The sequence below is a fragment of the Erythrolamprus reginae genome, chromosome 4 (assembly GCF_031021105.1).
Source record: "Erythrolamprus reginae isolate rEryReg1 chromosome 4, rEryReg1.hap1, whole genome shotgun sequence".
NCBI lineage: Eukaryota > Metazoa > Chordata > Lepidosauria > Squamata > Dipsadidae > Erythrolamprus > Erythrolamprus reginae.
In genome coordinates, this window is record NC_091953.1 from 65685407 (window position 1) to 65709763 (window position 24357).

General features: G+C 37.5%; 2 protein-coding genes across 7 annotated transcripts in view; both read left to right on the forward strand.

Moving 5' to 3' along the window:
• Positions 1–5390, forward strand: part of RRP1B (ribosomal RNA processing 1B) — a 29483-nt gene extending 24093 nt beyond the window's left edge. Inside the window, exons 13-16 of the mRNA XM_070750504.1 lie at positions 1052–1749; positions 2940–3074; positions 3414–3480; positions 4394–5390. Coding sequence (XP_070606605.1) covers positions 1052–1749; positions 2940–3074; positions 3414–3480; positions 4394–4584 — 1091 coding nt within the window. The 3' untranslated portion in view covers positions 4585–5390. The remainder of the gene's footprint in view (positions 1–1051; positions 1750–2939; positions 3075–3413; positions 3481–4393) is intronic.
• A 10560-nt stretch (positions 5391–15950) lies between these two features.
• Positions 15951–24357, forward strand: part of PDXK (pyridoxal kinase) — a 52032-nt gene continuing 43625 nt past the window's right edge. For all 6 annotated transcript variants that reach the window (XR_011559012.1, XR_011559014.1, XR_011559013.1 and 3 more), the window contains exon 1: positions 15951–16316. Coding sequence is in view for 2 of the 6 variants with exons in the window: in XM_070750507.1 (XP_070606608.1) it covers positions 16224–16316 (93 nt within the window). In the remaining 4 variants the exon portion in view is untranslated. The remainder of the gene's footprint in view (positions 16317–24357) is intronic.

Here is a 24357-nt window from a genome sequence, read left to right on the forward strand (position 1 = left end):
TTCAAAGCATCCCATTCGCAAGCAGATGAAGCTTCAAGTGTTTGTCATTTCTCCATCTGGGCGAAAAGTGTATCAGACCTGGAAGCCATTATGACTGCAAGGCATAAAGGAAGGCATGGGCCCAAAATTGACAATGTAATATAATTTGCTAATTTAGGCTGCTGGTATAATTATTTTCATGGAAGGAAACCCTATTGAACTAAGTATGATTTTGGTAACAAGCAGGCAGTAATAACTTTATTGTCAATAATAATATTTTATATTAAATTTGACTGAGTGCCCTCAGAAGAGGGCAGAAATTGTTTTCCTATTCAACTGTAAGTATTGGCTGAAACCCACAGAGCTGTATGGATAGACCTGGAACTTTTCCATAAGTATAAGGAGTTCAGATGTAAAAGTAATTCATTATAATGATCATAAACATAAATCATAAAATGCTCTCAAACAGTTTTTTCAAAACAAATAATTCCCTCAACACTGTCAGACTTTCTACTAAATCTGCACTTCTATTCTACTAGTTTTCCTCATCATTCCTATCACCCATTTCCTCCCATGTTGACTGTATGACTGTAACTTGTTGCGTATATCCTAAGATTTTTATTAATATTGCTTCTTCATTGCTTATTTGACCCCTATGACAATCATTAAGCGTTGTACCACATGATTCTTGACAAATGTATATTTTATTTTATGTACGTTGAGAGCATATGCACCAAGACAAATTCCTTGTGTGTCCAATCACACTTGGCCAATAAAATTCTATTCTATTCTATTCTATAATCATCCACAACTGCCAAGATCCTTGCTAACACAGCATGCTACTTATTAAAAGCATGACATTTGCCATAGAGGGTTCAAATGTTGTCTGTCTCATCTTTTCCCCAAATCGTTAACAAACTATCTGAAAATACGTAAGTGAGAATTAATGGCAGGATTAATCATGGCTTTTATAATCAGATATATTTTTCTCTTCATTTCAAAGTAAAATTGTCTTACCCACGTGTCACAGGAGATGCTATTCAACTTAATATCACTTATCTTTTCTTGACAGACAACAATCAAACGCAAAAGAATGATAATGAGGAAGAAGAGACCAACACAGGGCTACAAAAAAAGAGGAAGAAAAGAAAGAGAAAATCCAGTCAGAAAGCTGGTACTTGCACGTCCTCTGGAAATAATGAGAATAAACCAGTCAGTGTTGAATCCAAGACACCAGATGCAGCTAACGATTCCTCAGATATCAGGAAACGGCAGAAGTCTTCAAGTATAGAGAACAATGAAGTTGCTTCAGTGATTCCTTTTGAAGGACTTGGTGATGATTCTTCCTTGAAGTCACTTACTTGTTTAGCCAATGGCATAAAGAAGCCTTCTCCACACAAAAATGAGAGCCTGCCAAAAGTTCCTATTAAAATTGTGTGCCAGAATGGACAGAATTATGACGGTGAAGAGGATCCTACAGGAGGCCACACTAGTAAAATTATGAAGAGGCAGCAAAAATCAAAGCCAGGAGTCACTGGAAAGCTTTTGTCTGAAGAGAAAGTTAATCTGCCAGAGAAAAAATGCCTTGTAGAGTCAGAACCTATTGTGCTCCAGAAAGTCAAGTTGAAAAGAAAAAAAATGTTGGGAAATTTGGGGAGGATTATATGTTCCAGACAGAAAGCAACTGGCTTGAAAATGCAAAGAAAAAGCAAGAAACCCCCAAATTCTACAGAAAGAAATAAACTTGAAAACAAGAAGAGGAAGAATGAAGTAGGTGGATATACTCTGTTGAATTTTTCAAACTAAATCATTTTCTAAATTTCTTAATCTATTTTCTGAAATAGAAAAGAGAGCATTCTTACTCTAGTCAATTGGTTAGTGATAAAACAGTACAAGAATTGAGGTCGTGCAGTGGTTAGAATGCAGTATTGCAGGTTACTTCTGCTGCTTACTTGCTGCCTGAAGTTTGGCAGTTCAAATCTCACCAGGCTCAAAATAAAATTAAATAAAGGCTCAAGGTTGACTCAGCCTTCCAACCTTCCGAGATGGGTAAAATGAGGACCCAAATTGTTGAGGGAAACATGCTGACTCTGTAAACTGCTTAGAGAGGGCTGTAAAGCAGTATATAAATCTAAGTCCTATTTCTGTTGCTATCAATCTAATGCTATAATTTCTATATTCTTAGGCTAATCAATTGGCTAAATGAAAGGAAAATTGTTATTTAAGGCTAGGCCTACTAAGGCATTTTTCTGAATCACATGACAGCTAAAAGAAAATAAACAGATAAACAGATAAAGCCTATGTAACATGATTCTGCCCAATTTCTTCTTCTATTTAGCTGAACACTCTTAAATATCTCCTGCAAGTTTTATCTGATGTGCACAAAGGTCTAAAGGAAGAGCAAGCATTTAGGGATATTGAAAATGTATGTGTCCACCTCCTCTCTTATTTATCAGGGCTTCATTTAAGCCTTTCATCTGTTAAGCAAATGTGAATGGTTGGAGAAATAAGGGCGTGTGTGTTAAAAATAACATTTTAAATTGAACAACTTTTGTATGCCCTTAAATGTAAATCATTTTATTTGGAAATCCTAAATAAAATTGTTTTGTTTGGAAAAAGAACATCATTTTGCTTTTCAAAATACTTTTCTTGTATTCTTTAACCTCCCTAAAACAGACTATGCATGTTATTTCTTAGGTCTGTTCCCATGGAAAGATATTGATAGATTGGTAGCTGTTGATAGATTTATAAACCTCTCAACTTTGATTTAATATGGCTGTCCAAAAACAAAATGGGGATGGAGGGATATATTATCTGCTATTTATATTATTGAGTCTTCGGAGAGGGGCGGCATACAAATCTAATAAGTTGTTGTTGTTGTTGTTGTTGTTGTTGTTATTATTATTATTACTGTATTATTATTATTATTATTATTATTATTATATTCTCTGTTCTTGCAGGAAACTGGTGATATTGCCCTTCCGATAAAGAAAACCAAGGCAAAGGTGGAGAATGATTTTGTCCAGTTTGAAAAGACAACTTTACCAAAGCCAACCTTCTTTAGAAAAGCTAAAAGAAGCATTACCGCCATGCCGGTATGATGACCTTTCTATGGTTTATATCTTGAAAATGTTTAGAATAGTTGTTTGGCATTTTTCAAGATAGGATTGTGATGAATCATTGTATAGGAGACCTTGTTCTAAATTGCTTGTTTAGTTTAGTTCTGAGACTATTCAATTCTACAAACTTACTGCTTTTAGAATGGCTTTTGCAATCTTAACTGTGGGCCATCTGTCCACTTGCAGGACATTGGCAAATTGGATGATAGTGTATGTTGGCTGATGCTTTCTAACTATTCTAATAAGTATACTGAAAAATACTTTAAGCTATAAAGAATTAATTGGCCCAGGAAAACAACTATATTTGTCTTTTAGTTAATCAAGCTACAATCTTCCAGCTCCAAAAAGGTTACCTTTGGATTGAATAAGAATATGACTGCTGGTAAGACATTTTCTTTCTTGTCTGAAAGGCCTGTGTTGTTATATCATTTGTGTGATAAACTGAATGTTTAAAAAGTTTTTTTGCTTCCCAAAGACTTAACTTCATTTGAATTATTAAATACACATTGGTGTTGTTAAAATGGTAGTAATGCATGTACTTTACTAGAAACTTAAAAGCATATTTTGCTCTGTTGAGATCCCCATTTATTTCCAAGTAATATGTGAAAAATAAATTGGTTTAAAAATAATTTTAAACATTAAATCATTTTTGCAATCTGAAGTCTTTTGCTTCACGTATTTTGGGAGTATAAGATGCACCTTTTTCCCCCCTAAAAGAGGGTGGAAACGTTAGTGTGTATTATACACCGAATGCAGCCTTTTTTCTTTTTCTTTTTGCTTCCCGGAGCCCTGTCCCTGCACCCCATTTTTGCAAAAATTAGGTGCACAGAGGGTTTTGGAGGCCTGCAGTATGCTCCTGGGTGCTGGGGGAAGGCAAAAATACCCCAATTTTTCACAAAACAGGCTGTTTTTTTGCAAAAAACCCCAGAGGTGTTCTTGCCTTCCCCCAGCTCCCAGGAGCTCTCTGCGGGCCTCCCAAACCCTCTGCCCACCCCATTTTTACAAAAACCAGGAGAAAAATGGGTCCATTTTTGCAAAAAATGGGGTGCACCGAAGGTTTGGAAGGCTTGCAGAGTACTCCTAGGGCCGGGGAAGACAAAACCTTTTTTTCTTACTTACCTTAATGAGTCTTATATACCGTACCTATGTGTCTTAGTCCGAAAAATACAGTAGATATATATATAAAAGCACCTATTAGAATGATGTAGTTTTACTCCCTTCGCTTACACATAAGTACTTTACATGGGGTAACACAAGACATGTAATGTTTTTCTTTCTAATCTTTTGCTTTACAGAATTTAAGAAGACAGACAAAAGTATCTTAGTCAGTCCAGAGGGAGTCTCCCGGGTGGCTTTCAATCCTAGGCAAAAACCACCCCATGGGGTCCTGAAGTCTTCCTCTAGCTCTTTGATGGAAACCCCTCAAATAAAGAAGTCTCTTATAACTCCAGTTAGGAAGAGACCAACTGCTATGGATTTCTTCTAAGCCCAATAAGTGGGAGAGAATTTATGAAATGTTCTGATCATTTCAACATCCAGCTATTTTTGGAATAATTTTCAGAATCTTATTTTTCCAGCTAATATGATACTATACATACGGTTTTGATCATGTGGCCTCTGGTTCTTCAAAAAAACATCTATTTGGCTGCAGATTAGAACTGCTTTGTATATATTGTTAGCAATATATATATGATACATATATGTATATGATACACACACACACATATATATATACATATATATATATATGGAGTGACCTCATGTTTGAAAAATCAGTTTTTCTAAAATCAAGATATCTGATGAATATTTTTATAAAGCTTTATTTGAAGCTACTTTTTGATGTACACTTTATTATTTTAATCTGTTGTTTTCTACCCAGTGTCATTCCTCCCTCCCCGACACCTTCCATCTTTCTATCAAACCCTTTGGGTTAAAATAACAATATTTATTGAAAACAAATGTTTCAAAGAGAAAAGAAATCTTATAGTATACATTATAACTTACTATTCAAACACATGGCACACTTTGTATATACTGTAGTGCTTAAGCATGTTTGGTAATATTCTTAGCAATTTAAGAACTGCTCCTCTTTTCATAAAATGTGTGTATTCTAATCTGATGCCCCTCAGGTATGTTGTGACTAAAATTCCAAGCCAGCATGATCCATATACTTATGTGGAAGATACTGTATATTTTCCCCTAATAAATGCTTGTTTACGCAGTTTGCCTTCACAAACATATTCAATCAGGGCATTGTTCTTCTTCTATTAAAATGAACTAAATATCACTTTTGCAGAAGCCTCTGTGCCTTTTGATTACAGGGTAAAGATTAATAAGGCTATGTGAATCCAAAAGGGGATGGGAGTGAGATTCACTATATTAAAGTCCTGCTGATGCCAGCAGGATGCAAATAGTATTTTGCTGGGAATGTTTCTCCCATTTTCAGAGTTCCTGTCTTGTCAATTTGCCATACATGGAAACAAATAGATTTTACTGATTAGATTCGTCCATAATTTGAGATTAAGCTGAGGAACAGAAAGGTTTCAGTTGCCACTGTTAGAATTGTGTCACCAGTTTCTTCTTAAATGAATGGGGTTTTGTTGTTGCTGCTGCTGCTGCTTGTATTGGAGTTTCAAGGATAGATTCCCCCTTCTCCATCTTACAGAATGATTCAAAAATTTTATATAGAGTATTGAATAACGTCCCAGGAACCAGTGTATTCAGAATGTAATACAATGATGTTACCATGCCTCTCTTCATTTTGATGTTATGAAATTATTTTTACATCAAATAAGTTATTTCATTAAAAATCTTTAATCAACATAGTATAAAACATAGTTCAGCAAACAGTTCATAAATTGGAGGGGTGGATTAAAGTTTTGTAATAAAAATGTTATTCCTTTTTTGTATTGAAGTGAGTTGGCTTTGGTTGTGTCACAGTTTTAAGTAATGTAACTCAATTAAGAATTAAATAGAGGATTTTTCTACCATTTATATCAGATGCTGAATATATTTCTTGACACTTTCATGAAATATAAAATAAAAATGTGTTTGTACATTGTGTTAACACAATCTTATTAAATTGATGCTAATATATAAAATCAAGAAGATTAAGAAATTACTTTAAAAACAACTCAATCGAATGTGGAATTGGAAAGAATTCAGTCTAAAGTATCTATGGGACTATAATCAATTATATTCAATAAGTTATAGATCATTTTTGTATACAGGGTGTTGCAGGGCAAACCTTTGGGCCAGCACCAGCAGCTGCATCCATAAACAGCTGTCTGAACATTTCATACTATTCCACTGACTAGTTGGAATAGTATGTTATTTAAATCTAGGCACTGTTAGTACAGTATTTCTAAGAAAGCTTCTATTATACAGTATTTTACAGGCTACTGCTCAGTGGAAAAACATAGTGGATATCTAGGACATTGGGAAACTGTTAGATAAGACTGTCAAGGACCATGTGGGGGAAGAAGCTATCAAAATAGGCACTTTACATAGGCAGTTTTTAAACCTGGAGTTGACCAGGACTAACAAGATAACGTTGGCCATTGCAGTTCCCATAATGATTATAAAATTGAAAACAAGATAAATGCATCATCATGCTGTCTTAAACAGTATATTTTTTTTCTGTCCAGTTTACTTTATACACAAACATTCCATTTTGCAATAACTTTTCTGAAAATTTAACTGAAATACAAAAATATAACTTACATTTTATAGCTGTATTTAAAACTTTTTAACAGTATCGCTAATGGTTTCATTATCTCCAACTTTGAATTACAACAATTTCTACATGAACCTTGTTTCAGAATGTCATTTTTGACAGAATTAAAAGCAATATTTATACATTCTGCTTGTTGACAGAATTAAAAGTAATGTTGATACATTCTGTGTTAAGATACTTATTCTTTTTATGCAGCAATTTTAAACCTATTTTGCAACAAAATGTTTTCAAAATGCTAGTCAAATTAATCCATGGACTTTGTGATGGCTGTCCATGTATTCTCACAAACATCCAAAGTCATTGTAATGGGGTTTTGATAAAAGAAATTGAAATTAGAAGTTGATTTAGTTTTGTTTCTAATTGGAAGTTGTTGCCATAAGACTGTGATGGCAAACCTATGGCATGTGTGCCAATAGTGGCATGTAGATCACTGGGCATGTGCGCTGGAAACTGGAAGACCAACTGGCCTGTGCGCACATGATGCATCATGGAACTTTTTCTTATCAATACAAATTATCCCTCAAATTTAAAGATATGTAAGATGAGGCATTCTTCCAGCCAGGCCCAAGGGAAGAAGGGTGATCTGAGAAGATGTTTCCCCCTTTTTTTTTTGCCCTTTCTTATTTCTAAAATGGGCATAACTGGGGATTAGAAATAGTTGAGTACATACCTGTTCGAGCAACATGGTAATTTACAGGCATACACAATTAGAAAACTTAAAATATTCTGTAGTAGAGGGAAAAGGTTATCTGCAAGACAATTTAAAAAGTCAAATGACATTAAGTGAGCACTGGCAGTAAGTAAGTACCGTATTTTTGGAGTATAAGACACATCTAGATTTTAGAGGAGGAAAACAAGGAAAAAATATTCTGAACCAAATGGTGTAGTAATGTATTGTTTAATAAAATGCCAGTGTAGCAGAATGCGTTTTACAACCATGTGCACTTTTTACAAACTTCAAATTTGACATCTTTAAGACTAGTGGACTTCAACTCCCAGAATTCTTCCTCCAATCATGCTAGCTCAGGAATGGGAGTTGAAATCCACAAGTGTTAAACTTGCCAAGTTTGAAGACCCTTGCACTCCTAACCCAGGGTCTTCAAATTTGATAGCTTTAAGACTAGTGGATTTTAACTCCCAGAATTCCTCTTCCAGTCATGCTAGAATTAGAAGGAAAAAAACACCCCCTTTTTAATCTTTTTTTTTTTCACAAAAATGGGGTGGGCAAATTGTCTGGGAAGCCTACAGAGAGCTCCTGGGTGCTGGGGGAGGGCAGAAATGCCCCCCATTTGTGCAAAAATCGGGCCATTTTTCATCAGTTTTTTCCGCAAAAATGGGGTGGGCAAAAGGTCCGGGAAACCTATGGAAAGCTCCTGGGTACCAGGGGATGGCAAAAATGCCACCATTTTTGCCGAAATGAGCTGTTTTTACTGTTTCCCCCCACAAAAATGGGGGCATTTTTGCCTTCCCCCGGTCCCAAGGAGTTTTCTGCAGGCTTCCCAGGCCCTCTGTCCACCCTATTTTTGTGAAAAAATGGGCCCATTTTTCGCAAAAATGGGATGCGAGGGCGGGGCTTTGGGAGGCCACATATGGCTGTACTCATTCTATAAGACGCACCAACATTTTCATCTTCTTTTTGGGGGGGGGAGGTGCATCTTATACAGTCATGATCAGTAATACCTAAGAAAAATGGTATTGGAATGAACATGAAGAGCCATGGTGGTGCAGTGATTAGAATACACTATTACAGGCTACTTCTGCTGACTGCCAGCTGCCAGCACTTTGGCAGATAGAATTTCCCCAGGCTCGAGGTTGACTCAGCCTTCCATCCAAAGGTCAGTAAAATGAGGACCCTGATTGTTAGTGGCAATATGCTGACTGTGTACACCGTACACTGTGTACACTGTAAAAGCACTATGAAACAGTATATAAGTGCTATTGCTATAAGCATGTGCTATTACTATAATTATAGGTAGTTCTTGGGGCACCTCAGGTGGCCCATAGTACACTGCTCTTCCACAAACTGAACTAGCTGCTAGTTTGTTTCCAGGTACTATACTTGAATAGTGGTTATTACTTTTAAACCCCTTCATGGTATTGGTCCAGGCTATCTCACCCCAGTAGGTTTGGTCCGCCCACCCATGCCAGTAGAACGGACATGCCGTGGACCTCATCAATCAAGGGATTTTGGCTTGTTAGGTCCAGCAGGAGAGCCTTTTCTGCCATGACTCCTGCCCTTTGGAACATCATGCCTCTTGAGGTAAGATCCACACCTATCCTTCTGACTTGCCATAAGGGTCTGAAGACCTGCTTCTGCCAGTTGGATGTAACATGCCACAGGTGGCTGATGATTAAGAAAAGACCCCACCTTCCCCTATGTGCATCTTGATTCCTTCTTCCCCATCGGTTAATAGAATAGAATAGAATAGAATTTTTATTGGCCAAGTGTGATTGGACACACAAGGAATTTGTCTTGGTGCATATGCTCTCAGCGTACATAAAATGAAATATACATTTGTCAAGAATCATGGGGTACAACATTTAATGATTGTCATAGGGGTCAATAAGCAATGATGAAGCAATATTAATAAAAATCTTAGGATATAAGCAACAAGTTACAGTCATACAGTCAACATGGGAGGAAATGGGTGAAAGGAATGATGAGAAAAAGTAGTAGAATAGAAGTGCAGATTTAGTAGAAAGTCTGACAGTGTTGAGGGAATTATTTGTTTAGTAGAGTGATGGCGTTCGGAAAAAAACTGTTCTTGTGTCTAGTTGTCTTGGTGTGCAGTGCTCTGTAGTGACGTTTTCAGGGTAGGAGTTGAAACAATTTGTGTCCAGGATGTGAGGGGTCAGTAAATATTTTCCCTGCCCTCTTTTTGACTCGTGCAGTATGCAGGTCCTCAATGGAAGGCAGGTTGGCAGCAATCGTAATTGTAAATTATTATTAAAATTATTTATGGCTTCAGTGTTTTATTGGCTTTTAATATTTGTAAGCTGCCCAAAACCACTTCTTAGTGAGATTGTAAGCAAACAAATCAAATAAATCTGGAAATAACTAGGCAGAAACCTCTAACAGTTCTTGGTAGCAGAATTTCAGTTAATGCAATCAAATTTCTTAACAAGAATATATATTTTAAAAAGAATGAAAAAGAATTTGTGCACCTCAGTTCAATGAAGGTGGCACAATGCTAAGTATTAAACAAAGGATATACAAACCCTAATTTGACTTCCTAACAGAAGTCTGTGTGTGGGCATGTGTATGCATATGCAAGCAAATACAAGGGACCAAATGAACTGAATTATGGCAATTATGGAGAACATAATGTTGCAGGATAAAAAAGCAAAACTGAAGCTTTGAACTTAATCTTTAAGACAAGATGAACTGTATGATAAAAGTGCTCAATTGCTTTCCATTGGCCACTGTGTCACAGAATGCTGCACTATGGGAACCCATGACTTACATTTCAAAGGGAAAACATTAATTTGAAAAACTGTCTTGCCAGAAATTAGACTTAGGTTGGTATTTTAGAAAAATAAAACAAAATTATTCAATTGCTTATTCTTTTCTTCAGAAAAGATAAATAAGTTATCAATATCCAAAATTAATTTTAAAATGTATTACAAAGGAAGCGCATTATTTCAGCTTGCAACCACTAGTTATACTAGTGTTAAACCTATTTAATTTTTCCCGGATCCACAATTTTAAATGTTGCCAGGCATGGGGGGACTGATTCCCCCCCCCTGCCTTTGCTGATTATAGCACTTGAGAATGGTATGATTGTGTGGTACTGATTGTTTTTTAATATTAATGGATTTTAACTTCAGTTTTACTAATATAAGATCTGTACCACTGTTTATTGTATTTTATTATTGTGAGCCACCCCGAGTCCTTGGAGAGGGGCGGCATACAAATCTAATAAATTATTATTAATTATTATTATTATAAATCATGTAATAAGCTGCTCTCAGGAAATTATCTGCTATCCAGGCAGTAGAGTGGGTAAAGGAAGCATCCGTTAACAAAAAGAAAAGAAAAGGCAAAGCAAGCAAGAAAATTAATACAGGCAATAGCAGGATAGACAATCTTGAAGAAATATCTTGAAGAAAACTAATTGAGTTGATAAGTTAGTACAATCATTATATTACTCAATTTGATAAGTTAGCACAATCATATTATTCAAAACTACTTCTTATCTGCTCTCATGATATATATGTCTATTCGGTGTACAAATGTAAGGAATCCTCAGAAAACCAACATACACATATTTGTGTAATTTATTAATTACATGAAAATCAGTTACATTATTATGTAAAGTGGATAAATATATAGTCTGCTCTTGTTTCTAGCAAAGTACCTTTTTTCTTTCTGCAGAAGTGCCCATTATCATTGTCCATTTTTTATAGAATAGAAATGCACTTTATTAACTCTTTCAAGTGCTTTGGTTGCTTCGCTTGGAATATTCCCCTAACAAAGGACCTTTGATAAAATCCACAGAATACGCTCCACTAATTAAAACTCTGATTACTTTAATTGTTATTTTAATTGCTTTGCTTATTCCACATTTAATTTTACAGTACTTGTACACACTTAAACAGAAATATAAAACCTGTCTTAATTTTAGCTCTATCATTACCATAAATAATGATGCCATCAAAACCTCAGATCGTGAGCTACCTTTAAAAGTTTCTGGGCAACATCCATTCTTTCATCCAAACCAAACAAGAAGCAGCAGAATACAATTTCAAATTTGGTAAATCCAATCCTCCTTAACACATTCTTTTTAATTTTGTTTCATGCCTTAATATAATTGTTTTGAATTAACATGCAGTTCACATTTGTCATAATGATAACCAAGCATCTGAGGATGGAATAAGAAGCAATGGGTGGAAACTTAACAAGGAGATAAGTAACTTTGAGCTAAGGAGAAATTTCCTGACCGTCAGAACAGTTGATCAGTGGAACAGCTTGCCTCCAGAAGTTATGAATGCCCCAACACTGGAAGTGTTTAAGCAGATGTTGGACAACCATCTGTCTGAAGTAGTGTAGGGTTTCCTACCTATGCAGGGGGATGGAGAAGATCTCCAATGTTATTATGGTTGTTGACTATTAATCTTTAAAAAATGGTTAACATACCAATTCTGGATTTTTAATAATTTTTCTACAGTTTAACACAAAATCATCCACAAATGCCTTGTAATCCATAGTTAAATTTTGGAAAAGTCAATGCTTGTGGTGCCTAATGTGCAATTCTCTTCAGTCTCAAGCATTTGTTTGGTCTCACTGTCACTTCAATTTGCATTTCTTTCAGTTCATTTTTTAATTTTTACAAAAACGTTCTTGCTTTCTCCAGAATTAAATCTGAATCTCTGTTGTGTAAAGATAAAAATCACCCCTTCCAAGTTATCCCATCTAAATGAAATTTTCAATGCTCCCTGCCAGCTTCCATAAGCAGAGTCAATGGGAAGCCATTAGAAATAAGTAGTCACTCTAACTCCCACTGATTTTTTGCCATCTATAATCATTCTGATTATCTGTTTATGTAAGTAAACATTGACTTATTTACTGAAGTTAATTTGCTACTATGGTTATTTTTCTATTTATGATAGTCTTCTTAGATGATCATGGGACTACCCAATGGATTGTCTAATTTACACTTAAAATCTGCAGATATTTTCTGAAGATACCAATATTTTCACAAAATCTTAAACATGCTTTCTGTGGATGATTTACTGGATTAAATAAAATGTATTCCCTTGTACATTTTGTTCATTATACTTCATTTATAGTCTGCTTTTCTATTTAAAATGGCCAATACTTGCTTTAAATGTTGTGAATAGAGTTCTCCCTTTTCCCCTTTTCTTTGATTTTAAGTTTGCTTAACATAATAATCCAAGAGCAACAAAATGAACTGTAACCAAAGTAATAATTGAGATTAATAATCTTACCTTGTTGCTTGACTTCAGCAGAACAAGGTGAACAATGCCAAAAAACATAATCTGCTCTTGAAGTACATTTTGTGCATATTTTTTCAGCGCATGAAGCAAAGCCAAAGATACTGAGTTTAAACATAATAAATGAGTTACACAGGGAAAAAGAAAACCACAAAAATAAGTTCTTATACAGGTCATACTAAATAATAATAAAAATATTGGTTTTAGACACTGCTTTTTTATTTATATTTTTATCGCATGAAGTCACTAAATTGTTTTAATAAAATTGGTTATGATTAGTATATACTTTTACAAATCTGATGTATCTCAGAAAGTCACAAATCAAATGCAGATTAAATCATAAGATCTGGATGCAGGTTTAATATTAAGGTGTTTATAGTCAACCTCTGAAGTGAGTGGTTGATAGCCTAGAGCAGGTGTCAGCAACCTGGAGCTCCGGAGCCACATGCGGTTCTTTGGCCCTCTACTGTGGCTCCGTCGGGTGATCACTGGCTGGTCCCACCCTTCACTCTCCCCTCCCAGTCATTCCTGGCGTGGCCTGAGAAGGTAAGAGTGATGGGGGAGGAAGGAGAAATGGCCCAGGCAGAGACAGAAAGATACAGAGAAAAAGGGAAAGAGAGAGACTTAGAGAGGGTGGGAGGAGGGAGGGAGGAGGGGAGGGAAAGGTGGGCTACTGCCCGGATGGGGGGGGGCAGTGGGGTAGTGAAAATGGAGCTCCACCCTAGAGCACCCAATTTGCACTGAAAGGTGTTGACAGTAAATGACATCCTGCATAAGCCAGGCGCACAGTGTGGTAGTACAAATTTTGGTAGCCCATCACTGGAGAGAGATCAAAAGAGTGTTGTGGTTCCTGATGTTTTTTTATCAATAGGTTCTCTCTGCCCTAATGACTGGCTGGGTAGGCATGGCTTGGAGTGGTCAAGTGACTGATAGAAGTGAGTGATATTGAGTTGGCCACACCCAGTCAGGTTTTGTGGCTCCCTCTTATTTATTTATTTGTATTCTTATTTATTAGATTTGTATGCCTCCCCTCTCCGAAGACTCCCTCTGTTTTCTTTTTTGTTGGAAATGGTTCCAAATGGCTCTTTAAGTGTTTAAGGTTGCAGACCCCTGGCCTGGAGGTAAAGACCATGGCCTCCCATTTGGAAAGTTCAATCCTAGACAGCAGCAGATGTTTCTCTATCGGAGCATAAAGAGAAAAGATCTGCTACCAACTCTGCTTAGGTGTCAGGAAGGGCATCGAGGCAGTAAATGCTCAGCCCAACTCCACCTGAAAGGGATTAAAGGGCTATGGGGGGAAAAAGACAGAAAACTAATAGACCTCTGATGTGCAAGTTAATTTGTTCACATTCCAGTTTGTTTTAATGAGTTTAATGTAAGTAATGTAAGTACCGGTAAGTCAATCCATGCTGGTAAACTACAGTAGTACCTCTGGTCACAAATGCTTCTGACCACAACCAGGCTCCGACCAAAAAATTCACATTTTTTTCCCATGGTCTATTACCCCTTCTCCGCCATTGTTTTTGTAAGCACCAAAATTCAAAAATTATGTTTGGGTCACGACCAAATTGGTTTGTGGCCAAAGTTATGGAACAAATTATGGTTGTGACCAGAAATTCTCCTGTATCTATAAAATCATTGCAGCTCTTCAATCTTTTCTCCCTTAATATTGTTTCTTGAGAGAAAATGGTAGAAGTGGAGACAGAAGGCTACAATTGGAGGATGAATATGAGCTTCAATGGTGGGTTTTAAAAAATTACTGCTGCTTCTGAGGGCGTGGCTTGGGCATGGCTTGCCTTGATGGGTGTGGCTTGGTGGGCGTAGCATAGGAAGGATACTGTAAAATCTCCATTCCCACCCCACTCCAGGGGAAGATTACTGCAAAATCCCCATTTCCTCCAGATCAGCTGGGACTCTGGAGGCAGAGAATAGATGTGGGCTGAGGTGGTATTTACTGGTTACCCGTTCTCCAGAACTGGTCAGAACCTACTGAAAACCATCTCTCTTGAGCTTTTTGTGAATCAAGTTGATTACACATTCCAAACAGTTACCTGCCTTTTTCCCCTCAGGAATGGCTATTTATATACTACTTCTCTCCAAATCCTGGTAGTATTCTATGCTTAGCATGCTCAGTCCCCTCTTTCACTCCTGTTTTGTTTTCCCTTAATATTTGTCATACTTTGCAAATGTGCCAAATATTTAGTCCCCTAAATATCTCAGCAATCTCATGGTCCCTGAAATCACTTCAGTTGATTTTTTATACTACAACTTTATGATGAGTTTAACATTTTTCGAATCTAGTGATGCTCACTGCACCTTGTGACCATCGATCTCATAATTTATTTCTGCAAGGATTATCTATTAGTTCTTGGTCTTCAATCTATTCACTGTGGCCAAAGCAAGGATTTGCTAATTCTGTCTGTGCTTCCAAAGGAACAGATCCTTCATATCCCACCGTTGCTTTCAAAACTCATGCATGAGAGAAAACGTGAGTGCCTATTCCAATCAGAGCCTTTGTTTATTGGACACAATCTGAATGGGCCATCCTGCTAATATGTTTCAGTTCTCAAGAGCGCCTCAGATAACTAGGATTGTCAACTCAGGGCTACAAAAAGCCCAGACGACCTCTTGCTGTGGCAGCAGAGAAATAAACAGAGCCGCATTCCGTATCACCACCTGAAAAGCCTTGGTAGGTGTGTGTGTGTGGGATCTAATCTTGGCCAAAGCTCTGCACGGAAAGCACGGAGACATGCTGTGCCTTTCAAACATGTCACGAGACGCCTCTAAAATGTGGCTTCCCTCGCGCCCTCCCCCCCCGCCTTCGGCGCCGTCCACGAACAGCATGGGGAGCTTCAGCGCCGCCGTGACCTGGGAAGGTGAGGGCTGACAGGAAGCTCCGCATGGGGGCGTTTCGGCGTGAGCTTTCTGTTTTTTCCCCAAACGAGACGTGGGCACTTCTGCCGTAGATGCCGCACGTCGGCGGGTGACTGGGCACGCTGGCGGCGGCGGCAAACCGACGGAGAGAGGAGGGGGGTAGACACTCGCCGTTCCCGCCCCCCCCCCCTCGCGTGTCCTCCGAGGCAGCCGCCTTCTTGCTCGAGCCACTCCCTCCTCCCGCTGCAGGGCGGAGTGTAAGGGTGCCTTTAAATGGGGCGCGAGGGTGCTGCTGCCCTCTCAGTCTCGGCTGTGATGTAAGGAGAAGGTTTTAGGTGTCTAAGGCGATCGCCTGACTTCGCCTGTCGCTTTCTGCCGGGCACCCTCGTCTCTCTCTCTCTCTCTGTCACTCCGCCGCTGGGTCGATGTGCTCTTAAACCACTTCCGCCGCCGAGCAGCAGTTGGCCCGGACCTCGTCTCCTCTCTCTCTCTCTCTCTCCCTCTGCCTAGCTTGAGCTGCTGGTGCGCGCTCCCCTCTTGGCTCTCCCGGGTGCGCAGGCATGGAAGAGGAGGAGGAGTGCAGGGTGCTCTCCATCCAGAGCCATGTCGTCCGGGGCTACGTGGGCAACAAGGCGGCGACTTTCCCCCTACAGGTAGGTGGAAGAGCTGAGCCGGCTACTCACGCGAGGGCGGGCGTCTGCGGCGCTGGGCGAGCCTGGAGGGAGCGCGGAGTGCGCTTTCTGCCAGTGCACGTGCCGGGCTGTGGCGCCGTCAAAGGGAATCTGCCCGCTGTGGCCCTCAAGAACTCGCCTCCCGCCGTTCAGAGGGAGCGACCGAGTTTATCTGGGCAGATGTGTTCTTCTCTTTAAGGCGAGGTTTTAAATGGGGCTGACTCGAGAAGCCCTTGACGGGCCAAAGGCTTGCATCAGGCCGCGGACACCTCTGCACGGTGGTATCCAAAAGCCTTTCGCGCTTGGTTTTATTTTAATAGCATTTAGATTTATATACCGCTTCACAGCCCTCTCTAAGCGGTTTACCCAGAGTAAGCATATTGCCCCCAACAATCTGGCTCCTCATTTTACCGACCTTGGAAGATAAGATGTATATAGTCACGCCGTTTGTTTTTGTAGCCTTGCCTTCCGAGTTGTTGTTGTTGTTTTAATATGCCAACATTGTCTTCATCCCGAGGCAAAACAGACTGAGGTTCAAGGAGCCTGATAGAATAAGACTAAAGAAGTGGGCTTCTCTTTATTGTAGGGATCGCTAGAAATTTATCCGTGGTGGACTTGGTTGACCCTTCTGATTCCCTTATATTTTATGGAGAAGTAGAAAAAAAGAATTCCCTTATATTTTATGGAGAGGTAGAAAGAAAGAATTCTTGAAAATACAGTATATTAATTAGGGCACATTGAAGATTTGCCAGGATATGTCATCAAATTCTAGGAGATATCATGAGTGATACTTTGAAGACTTTCTCTTGGTAAAATTAATTATTTTATCATTTTTACATCATTCCACTTTATTCAGTATGGTCAAGTTTAGTGTTTTTTTTTTTCCAAGGTTAGGCTGGTGGCATCATCTTAAAATGCTGTTAATAATAAAACACTATTCACTTTCTGGAGTTTTAGATTATTTTAACATCTCTTGAACATTGCCTGTTCTAGGCGTGGTTTATGGAGTTGTAATCCAAAACTGAAAAACATCTGTTTGCTGCTCTCTGATCTGTTTATAACGGCACAGTAAATTGTACCCCTTTCTGCATTGCAAATGAAACTAATTGATCTGTTTCTACAGAAGAAAATAAACAGGACACAAATCTGACATCACAAATGGATATATTCAATAATTAGTTTTTTAGAAAGGCCTTTTACTTTCCATGACATTGCCACTTTACCAAGGCAGTCCATTCATCAGCAGCATTTTTATTAACATGTACTGCTTTCGTTTTGAAATACACTACAATTCGTGAAGCAGTTCAGCTTTTAGCTCTTGAAACTCATATAAAACAATCTGAAACGTATGTGATGTTACTTTTTTTAATCAGCTCACTATTATAAGGAGCTGTTCCATGAATCATGACAATTAATTAGGTAAGTTTGAGAAAGTATTGTACATTTCATTTTCTATTTTCATCTTCTTGAGTTCTATACTTTACTCAATTTGGAGTGGTGGTGGTTTGACTCAAGTTAATAATTTATGCTAGCTAAAATCCAAAAAAGTTTGTACCAAATAAATATGTTCATTTTTAAGGTGCCATAGTATCTTTAGTTTTTGTTGCAACAGATTGTTGTGATTACCTTTCCAAAAATGTAGATAGGCTAGAAAAATTCTATTCCCTGATTAAAGTACAATGTTTTTTTATGCAACTAAATTAATCATTGTTGCAATTTAAGCATTGATTTGAAATACATATTGCACAACACATGGACAGATTCAGCCATAGTTTCAACTGGGAAACTGAAAATTCTAGAGCAAATTAAGTCCAAAAATGCTAGAGAGTTTCTGGAAGTCTGGTACTCAGAGAAATAAACCATCAACAGGCACATGTCTGCATTATATGAAATTAATAACTGCAAAAGATAAATAACTAATTTGACCCCCAAAATCATTCGCCCAGAAGCAGACACAAATGAGCAGAAACATCATACATACTACAGGGACTTCATGGCTAGATGTTTTTTTTCTATAACTGCCTCAGTACTAGACATTTTATACTATAATTTTATGGCTTTTATTTTAATCTCTCCTTTTCAGTGTATGAAATAAATTTTAAAAACTGATTTTTAAAAAACAAACATACACCAGTAAAGGGTTTTGCAAGTACTGTACTGTTTTACATGAAAAACATTTTATGCATGCAGTGTGCAATAATCATGGATTTATGACAATCACATCAATAAAAGGAAAGCAATAAAATTACTGCAAATTGCAATGGGAAAATTGTAATACGTATTCTAAATAAGTATGTTTTTCTTGATTTTTATCATATTTATACATTTATCTTCTTATATCCCTTGAATTACAGAAAACATCACTTGGCTTCTCAACCATCACATAGCATTTCCTCATTTTCTTATTTTTGCAATTATAAATTATCTATACATTTAATCTGCACTAGTAATTTAATGAAATTTTACCCAATAAAATTTTACCCAAAAAAGTTTCTGTGGTGAAGATTAAACACTTTTATTAGCTATTGCAATTCAAGGAAGAGGTTAACTTTATAAAGTTAAGGTAACTTGATCTTAGAGTTCTGTGACTAATTTAATGGTTCTCAATCTTTTCTTCACCATGGACTCACTTTAAATATATTTTGTAGCCGTGGACCATGACTATGGACCCCCAATATTTAACTCAAGATTTAAATCATAACATTTCTTCAAGACTTTGTGAACTACCTGTGATGACATCACCTCCCCCCCCCCCTCCCGGAATCTGTGAACCTCAGGTTGAGAATTACTGTAATATTTGATTTTGTTGCAGAAAAAATGTTCCAAATTATAATTAGAAGAAAAATTAAACAGTAGAATTAACATTCTTCACTTTTTGAAATTTACATATTCAGAATTGGAAAAAATATTCTGATAGTAAAATGTAAAAAAATACTTTATATATAGAACCTGGGTATAAAACTCAGGGGCCAGATCCAGCCATCGGGGCCACCCTGGTAACAGCAAAGCACTGGCCTGTGTTCCATTTTCACTGGCAGAGGGTTGCAGAAGGCTATTGCAACCGAAAACGGAACACAGGAGCCAGTTTTCTCTGGCAGAACGCTTGGGTCACCGCAGGCACCCCCAACATGAGTGATGACATGTCCATTGGCCACGGCCACTCCGGTCTCCCAAGGTCAAACACAATCTTGATGCAGCCCTCTAAGAAAAAGAGTTTGACACCCCAGATATAGAATGTTTTAAAATTATCCAAGATTAAATGTCCTAAAATGCGACTGTTGACTGGCAGCAATACATAAATGTCTGGTTTACTATCTATGTTCCTATATACTGGTTGTCAAGGGAAAGCCTAGAAAACAATTCCTGTTCTGCAATTTTAGTAAGCTTTAGTAGCTTTTTATGGTAGAAAGGTAACAATATAACTATTATAGCAAATTAACAAATAGTATGGCATGAAAACTTTAGCACTGGTAAAAGTGCAGGAATCAAAATAGTATTTGCAGTGTGATAAATAGTTTATCTGGTTTGTTGACATTTTCCTGCCCCCGTCCCGCTCCCCCTTTGCTGTTACCTAAACATGGGCAACTTGGACTACTAAGCTTTGAAGCATATGTCTGCCAGACAAAAGATATTCCATATTCCTCTCTGGTTTTCAATACCAGTCACTGGAGTATTAGAAAGCAGTATGTAATAATCTATGCCAGTGATGGTGAACCTTTTTTCCCCTCGGGTGCCAACAGAGCATGAGTGCGTACTGTCGCACATGCATGAGTGCCCACACCCATAATTCAATGCCTGGGCAGGGTGAAAACAACTTCCCCCACCTCCCAGAGGCCCTCTGGAGGCTGGAAAAAGCCTGTTTCCCAGTTTCCGGTGGGCCAGGTGTTTCGCTCTCCCCAGGCTTCAAAGGCTTCCCTGGAGCCAAGAGAGGATCAAAGTGTCCTCCCCCATCCCCCTGGAGACTCTCTGGAAGCCAAAAACACTCTCCCAGGGCCTCTGTGCAATCCAAAAATCAGCTGGCCAGCACACACATGCATGTTGGAGCTGAGCTAGGGCAACGGCTCGAGTGCCAGCAGATATGGCTCCGCGTGCCACCTGTGGCACCTATGCCATAGGTTCGCCATCACTGATCTATGCCATTATGTTGCCTTTTATAAAGCAATTTTGTAGAAATATAAGAAACCAGTATGTTTTCTACTACAGACATAAACACATAATTCTACTGTCCATACAGAATAGTACAAGTAATCCTCAGTCAGTGACTGCTATGTCTAGTGACAGTTTGCCATTACAATGGTGAAGAAAAAGTAACATTTATGACCAGTCTTCACATTTATGACCTTTGCAGGTTTGTAAAACAAAGGAAAGCTGTACTAAGATTATAAGTACAGTTGCGATTTCATCTAGCAATCAATTCACTTAACAACAAAGTTGCTGGTCCCAATTGTGATTACTAAACAAGAACTATCTGTATTTGCTTTTCCTCTTGGAAAGTTGTCTTTCGTTTCATTGAAAATGAGTTCTGTAAAAACCAGTTGTTGAGTTGTTACAATGGCAAAGCAGTACTAAGGCTGGCCCGCAAGATCACATTGAAACAGTCTTCTGAACTAGATGGGCCATTGGTCCAATTCATCAGGGTACTGCTTATATTCTTATGTTAAGATTATAGGTTAGGATACTACCTGTATCCTCCATGTCTAAATTTCCTTCTGTATTCAGTCTTTATATTGGAAAGGAGCATCTTCAGCTAGCCTGTTAAGACATGTTGGTACAAGGAGTCAAAAATAACACATAAGCAAATAAAACATTGCATTGGATTTTTCAGCATTTTGCGTTGAATTACAATTGCATAGCATTATTGATACCAGTGCAGGAGCAATTCTTCTAGAGAATAAATGTAAAAGGTTGTCATTGAACGGGCATGGGGAGCAGAATTCAGGAAAAAGAAATTCCTATTTAGCTTACCATCACTTAGTTCAACAATAAAAGTCCTGGTGGTCAGTTAACAGTCCTAGCAGGATGTTTCTGCAGTTGTAGCATTTAATTGTGGAATTCTCTTCCTAGAGACATCAGCCTGATTCTTTTACTGTGAACTTTTCATTTAGTATTGAAAATTTCCTACAGGCATCAAAATTTAAATTAATTCCATATTCTTTTGCTTGATGTGAGAATTTGTCAACCAAAACAGAATATAAAAATATTAAAAGATTGGAGTTTATTCAATATATTTATAACTGAACTTTAGCAAATAGAACGGATCTTTTCTAACAATGGATCATTAAAGTAGTAGTTACAATATGAAGGGACAGACAAAATGGAAATGGAAATATGCACCAGAAACTGCATTTTATAAAACAGAGCAGCTAAAATATCTTGAAAAGCTCTCATAAATAAACCATAATTGGGAATCAGATTGTTCTAAAATCCGGATGCAATAACATTCAATGCCCTTTTGTGAATTCAACCTACTTAATCTATAAACATCAGAATACCTCATACAGGAGGATGTCTGTAAGATAACCTGTCCCAAACATTTAAATTAAAATTTGGTTACAGTATGCATCCTCTTAAAGTAATTATTAAAAATATCCAATTATAGGGAGTTTTTACCTACTCTAATGATTTGAGAGATGTATTTACAAAAGCCTATTAGTAAGGCCACCTTTTTTATATTCTTGGATTATGCAATTTATGATAGTATTCTGTGTACTTCTCCTTGTATTTTTAGTGTATGTGCAAAATAATGAAAAGTCTTATTATTTTGGATAGTTATAAGAAAATATTGATAGTAATAATCAATATTTATCTAACACAACAAGGTAGGTGAGACTTGTTATCCTACCTTGTTGGATACCTTTAAAGATATTAGAGTTTACCCAGGGTCAGATTTTATCTAACCATTTCCCAGTGCCGGCTGAGCAAAGATTCTACTGGAACATTTTTTCCCTTTAATTTTTAAATTTTTCCCTGCTTTGTATTTAATTCAGTCATGCTTCACTTCAATTATTAACATTAGGGGATGGGAGGGAGGAGGGTTTTCAGTGCACAGTGGAAGCACTGCCTCTTTGTACATGTCATATTGACATATATATTGTATGAAGCGGTAAGCCTTTGATTGCATTGCCAGGTCAGCCACTTTGGTTTTTAGATCCCCATTTCATGGACACTTTTGCTTTTAATCCTGGAAGATAGGCATCTTACCAGTTTTTCCTATTGGAACACAAGAGCAACTATGAATGGAACCAAGGTAAAATAAGAAATTCTTGGTTAGTCTTGAAAATCCCTCCATTTTTCATTTAGGAAGTAAGGTGCAAGTAAATTTTGGAAAACCATTCCTGCTGTTGAATAGAAGCCACTGTGGGAATATTAATTTGGAGAGAGGAATTTTTTTTAAAAAAAAAATCACCTGAAGAAAATTATTATGCATTTTAAGTACTGGAGCAGACGTCAAAGTATGCCAGAATGTGCTCCCTTGCAGTGTATAAACTGTGAGGTTAATCTGTGCCCTGTAGTGACAGCTGTTTCTGATGAGGGAGGTAAGTCGTGCATTTGAGCACTGGAACCTCTGTAAACTAAATGGCTCTGAATCAGAACTGAAAAACAGCATTCTGACTCATGCTGACGTTTTGCTCCTATTTATAGGAGAACATGAAAGCTGCTTTAAACATCCAAATTAGCCATAATAAAGAAGATTTTTGAAAAGTAGTCAAAATGTGAGTCTTATGGCCAAGTGAATCAGAAGAACGAAAGTAAATTGGTATCTGTCAGTGACAAATCTATTACATAGTTTAAAAATCAAAGCCCAGAGCTGTTGTCAGCCAAATGAATTGCATCACCCAGGATTTGAGCAAGCTTGCTTGGTTTCTTGCATTTTCCCTTAACTTAAGTAGGAGATATTTCATTTGTTATTTGGGGATAGAAATATTTTATTAAACTGCTATCCTGCATTGCGTATTGCTTTCTGCTTTTCACTTGGCTAATGGAAGCCACTGTTCAGAAAGTAAGACAGGAAATAAAAGCTTTCCCTTAAAAATTGGACTTCTTATAATTTCTGATTGCTACTAATCATCAAAAAATCCCATAGTTTTTCAGGTGGATTAAGTATTATGGTTGTGCCATTATTGAGATAATTGTCAGGTTAAACTAACACAGCAAAACCTATAATATCTTGCTCTGTTAGTATCTGTAGCTGCTGCCCTCTTCTCAATGGCTGACTTATTAGCTTAGCAACTGGTTCTCTTCACGAGGGAGCTACAGTCAGTCATGATGGTTGCTTCTCTTTGTGCCACAGGTCTTTGTAAGTGAATCACTTGGGAAATAAAACAAAAATAACAATTTAGAAGAAACTTTTCAATTAAAAAATGCTTCTCTCCTTTTGAAAGGCTATATTGTAATTAAAGACAACTGTAATTGTACTACAGATAGTCCTCGACTTACAATCACAATTGAGCCAAACATTTCTGTAAGTAAAACATTTGTTAAGTGAGTTTTGCCCCTTTTTAGGACTTGTCTTGCCACCTTTTTTAAGTGAATCACTGCAATTGTTAAGTTAGTAAAAGTTCTTAAGTGAATATGGTTTTCCCATTGATTTTGCTTGTCAGAAGGTCACAAAAGGTCAATCACATGATCCAGAACACTGCAACCATCATATATATGAGTCAGTTGCCAAGCATCTGAATTTTGATCGCATGATCTTTGGGATCATGTGACCCTGGGGATGCTGCAATGATTGTAAATGAAATATGTCACTTTTTTCAGTGGCATTATAACTTTGGTCACTAAATGAAGCATTGATAATCAAGACTTCATTTTACAGAACTATCTCTAATAAGAAGATCCTTTGGATGGACCTTAATCTTCAAGAGAAACAGGCTAGAAAATATTGTTGGCTGAAAAGAAAGATTGTAACAACTTCTATTGTCATCTGCCCTACTTGTATTTGTGCATTGCTTCAATGATTCTTTTTAAGTTAAGAACAGGAATCTCTATTGAGAAAGAGAATGTGAAACTGAAGTGCAAATTA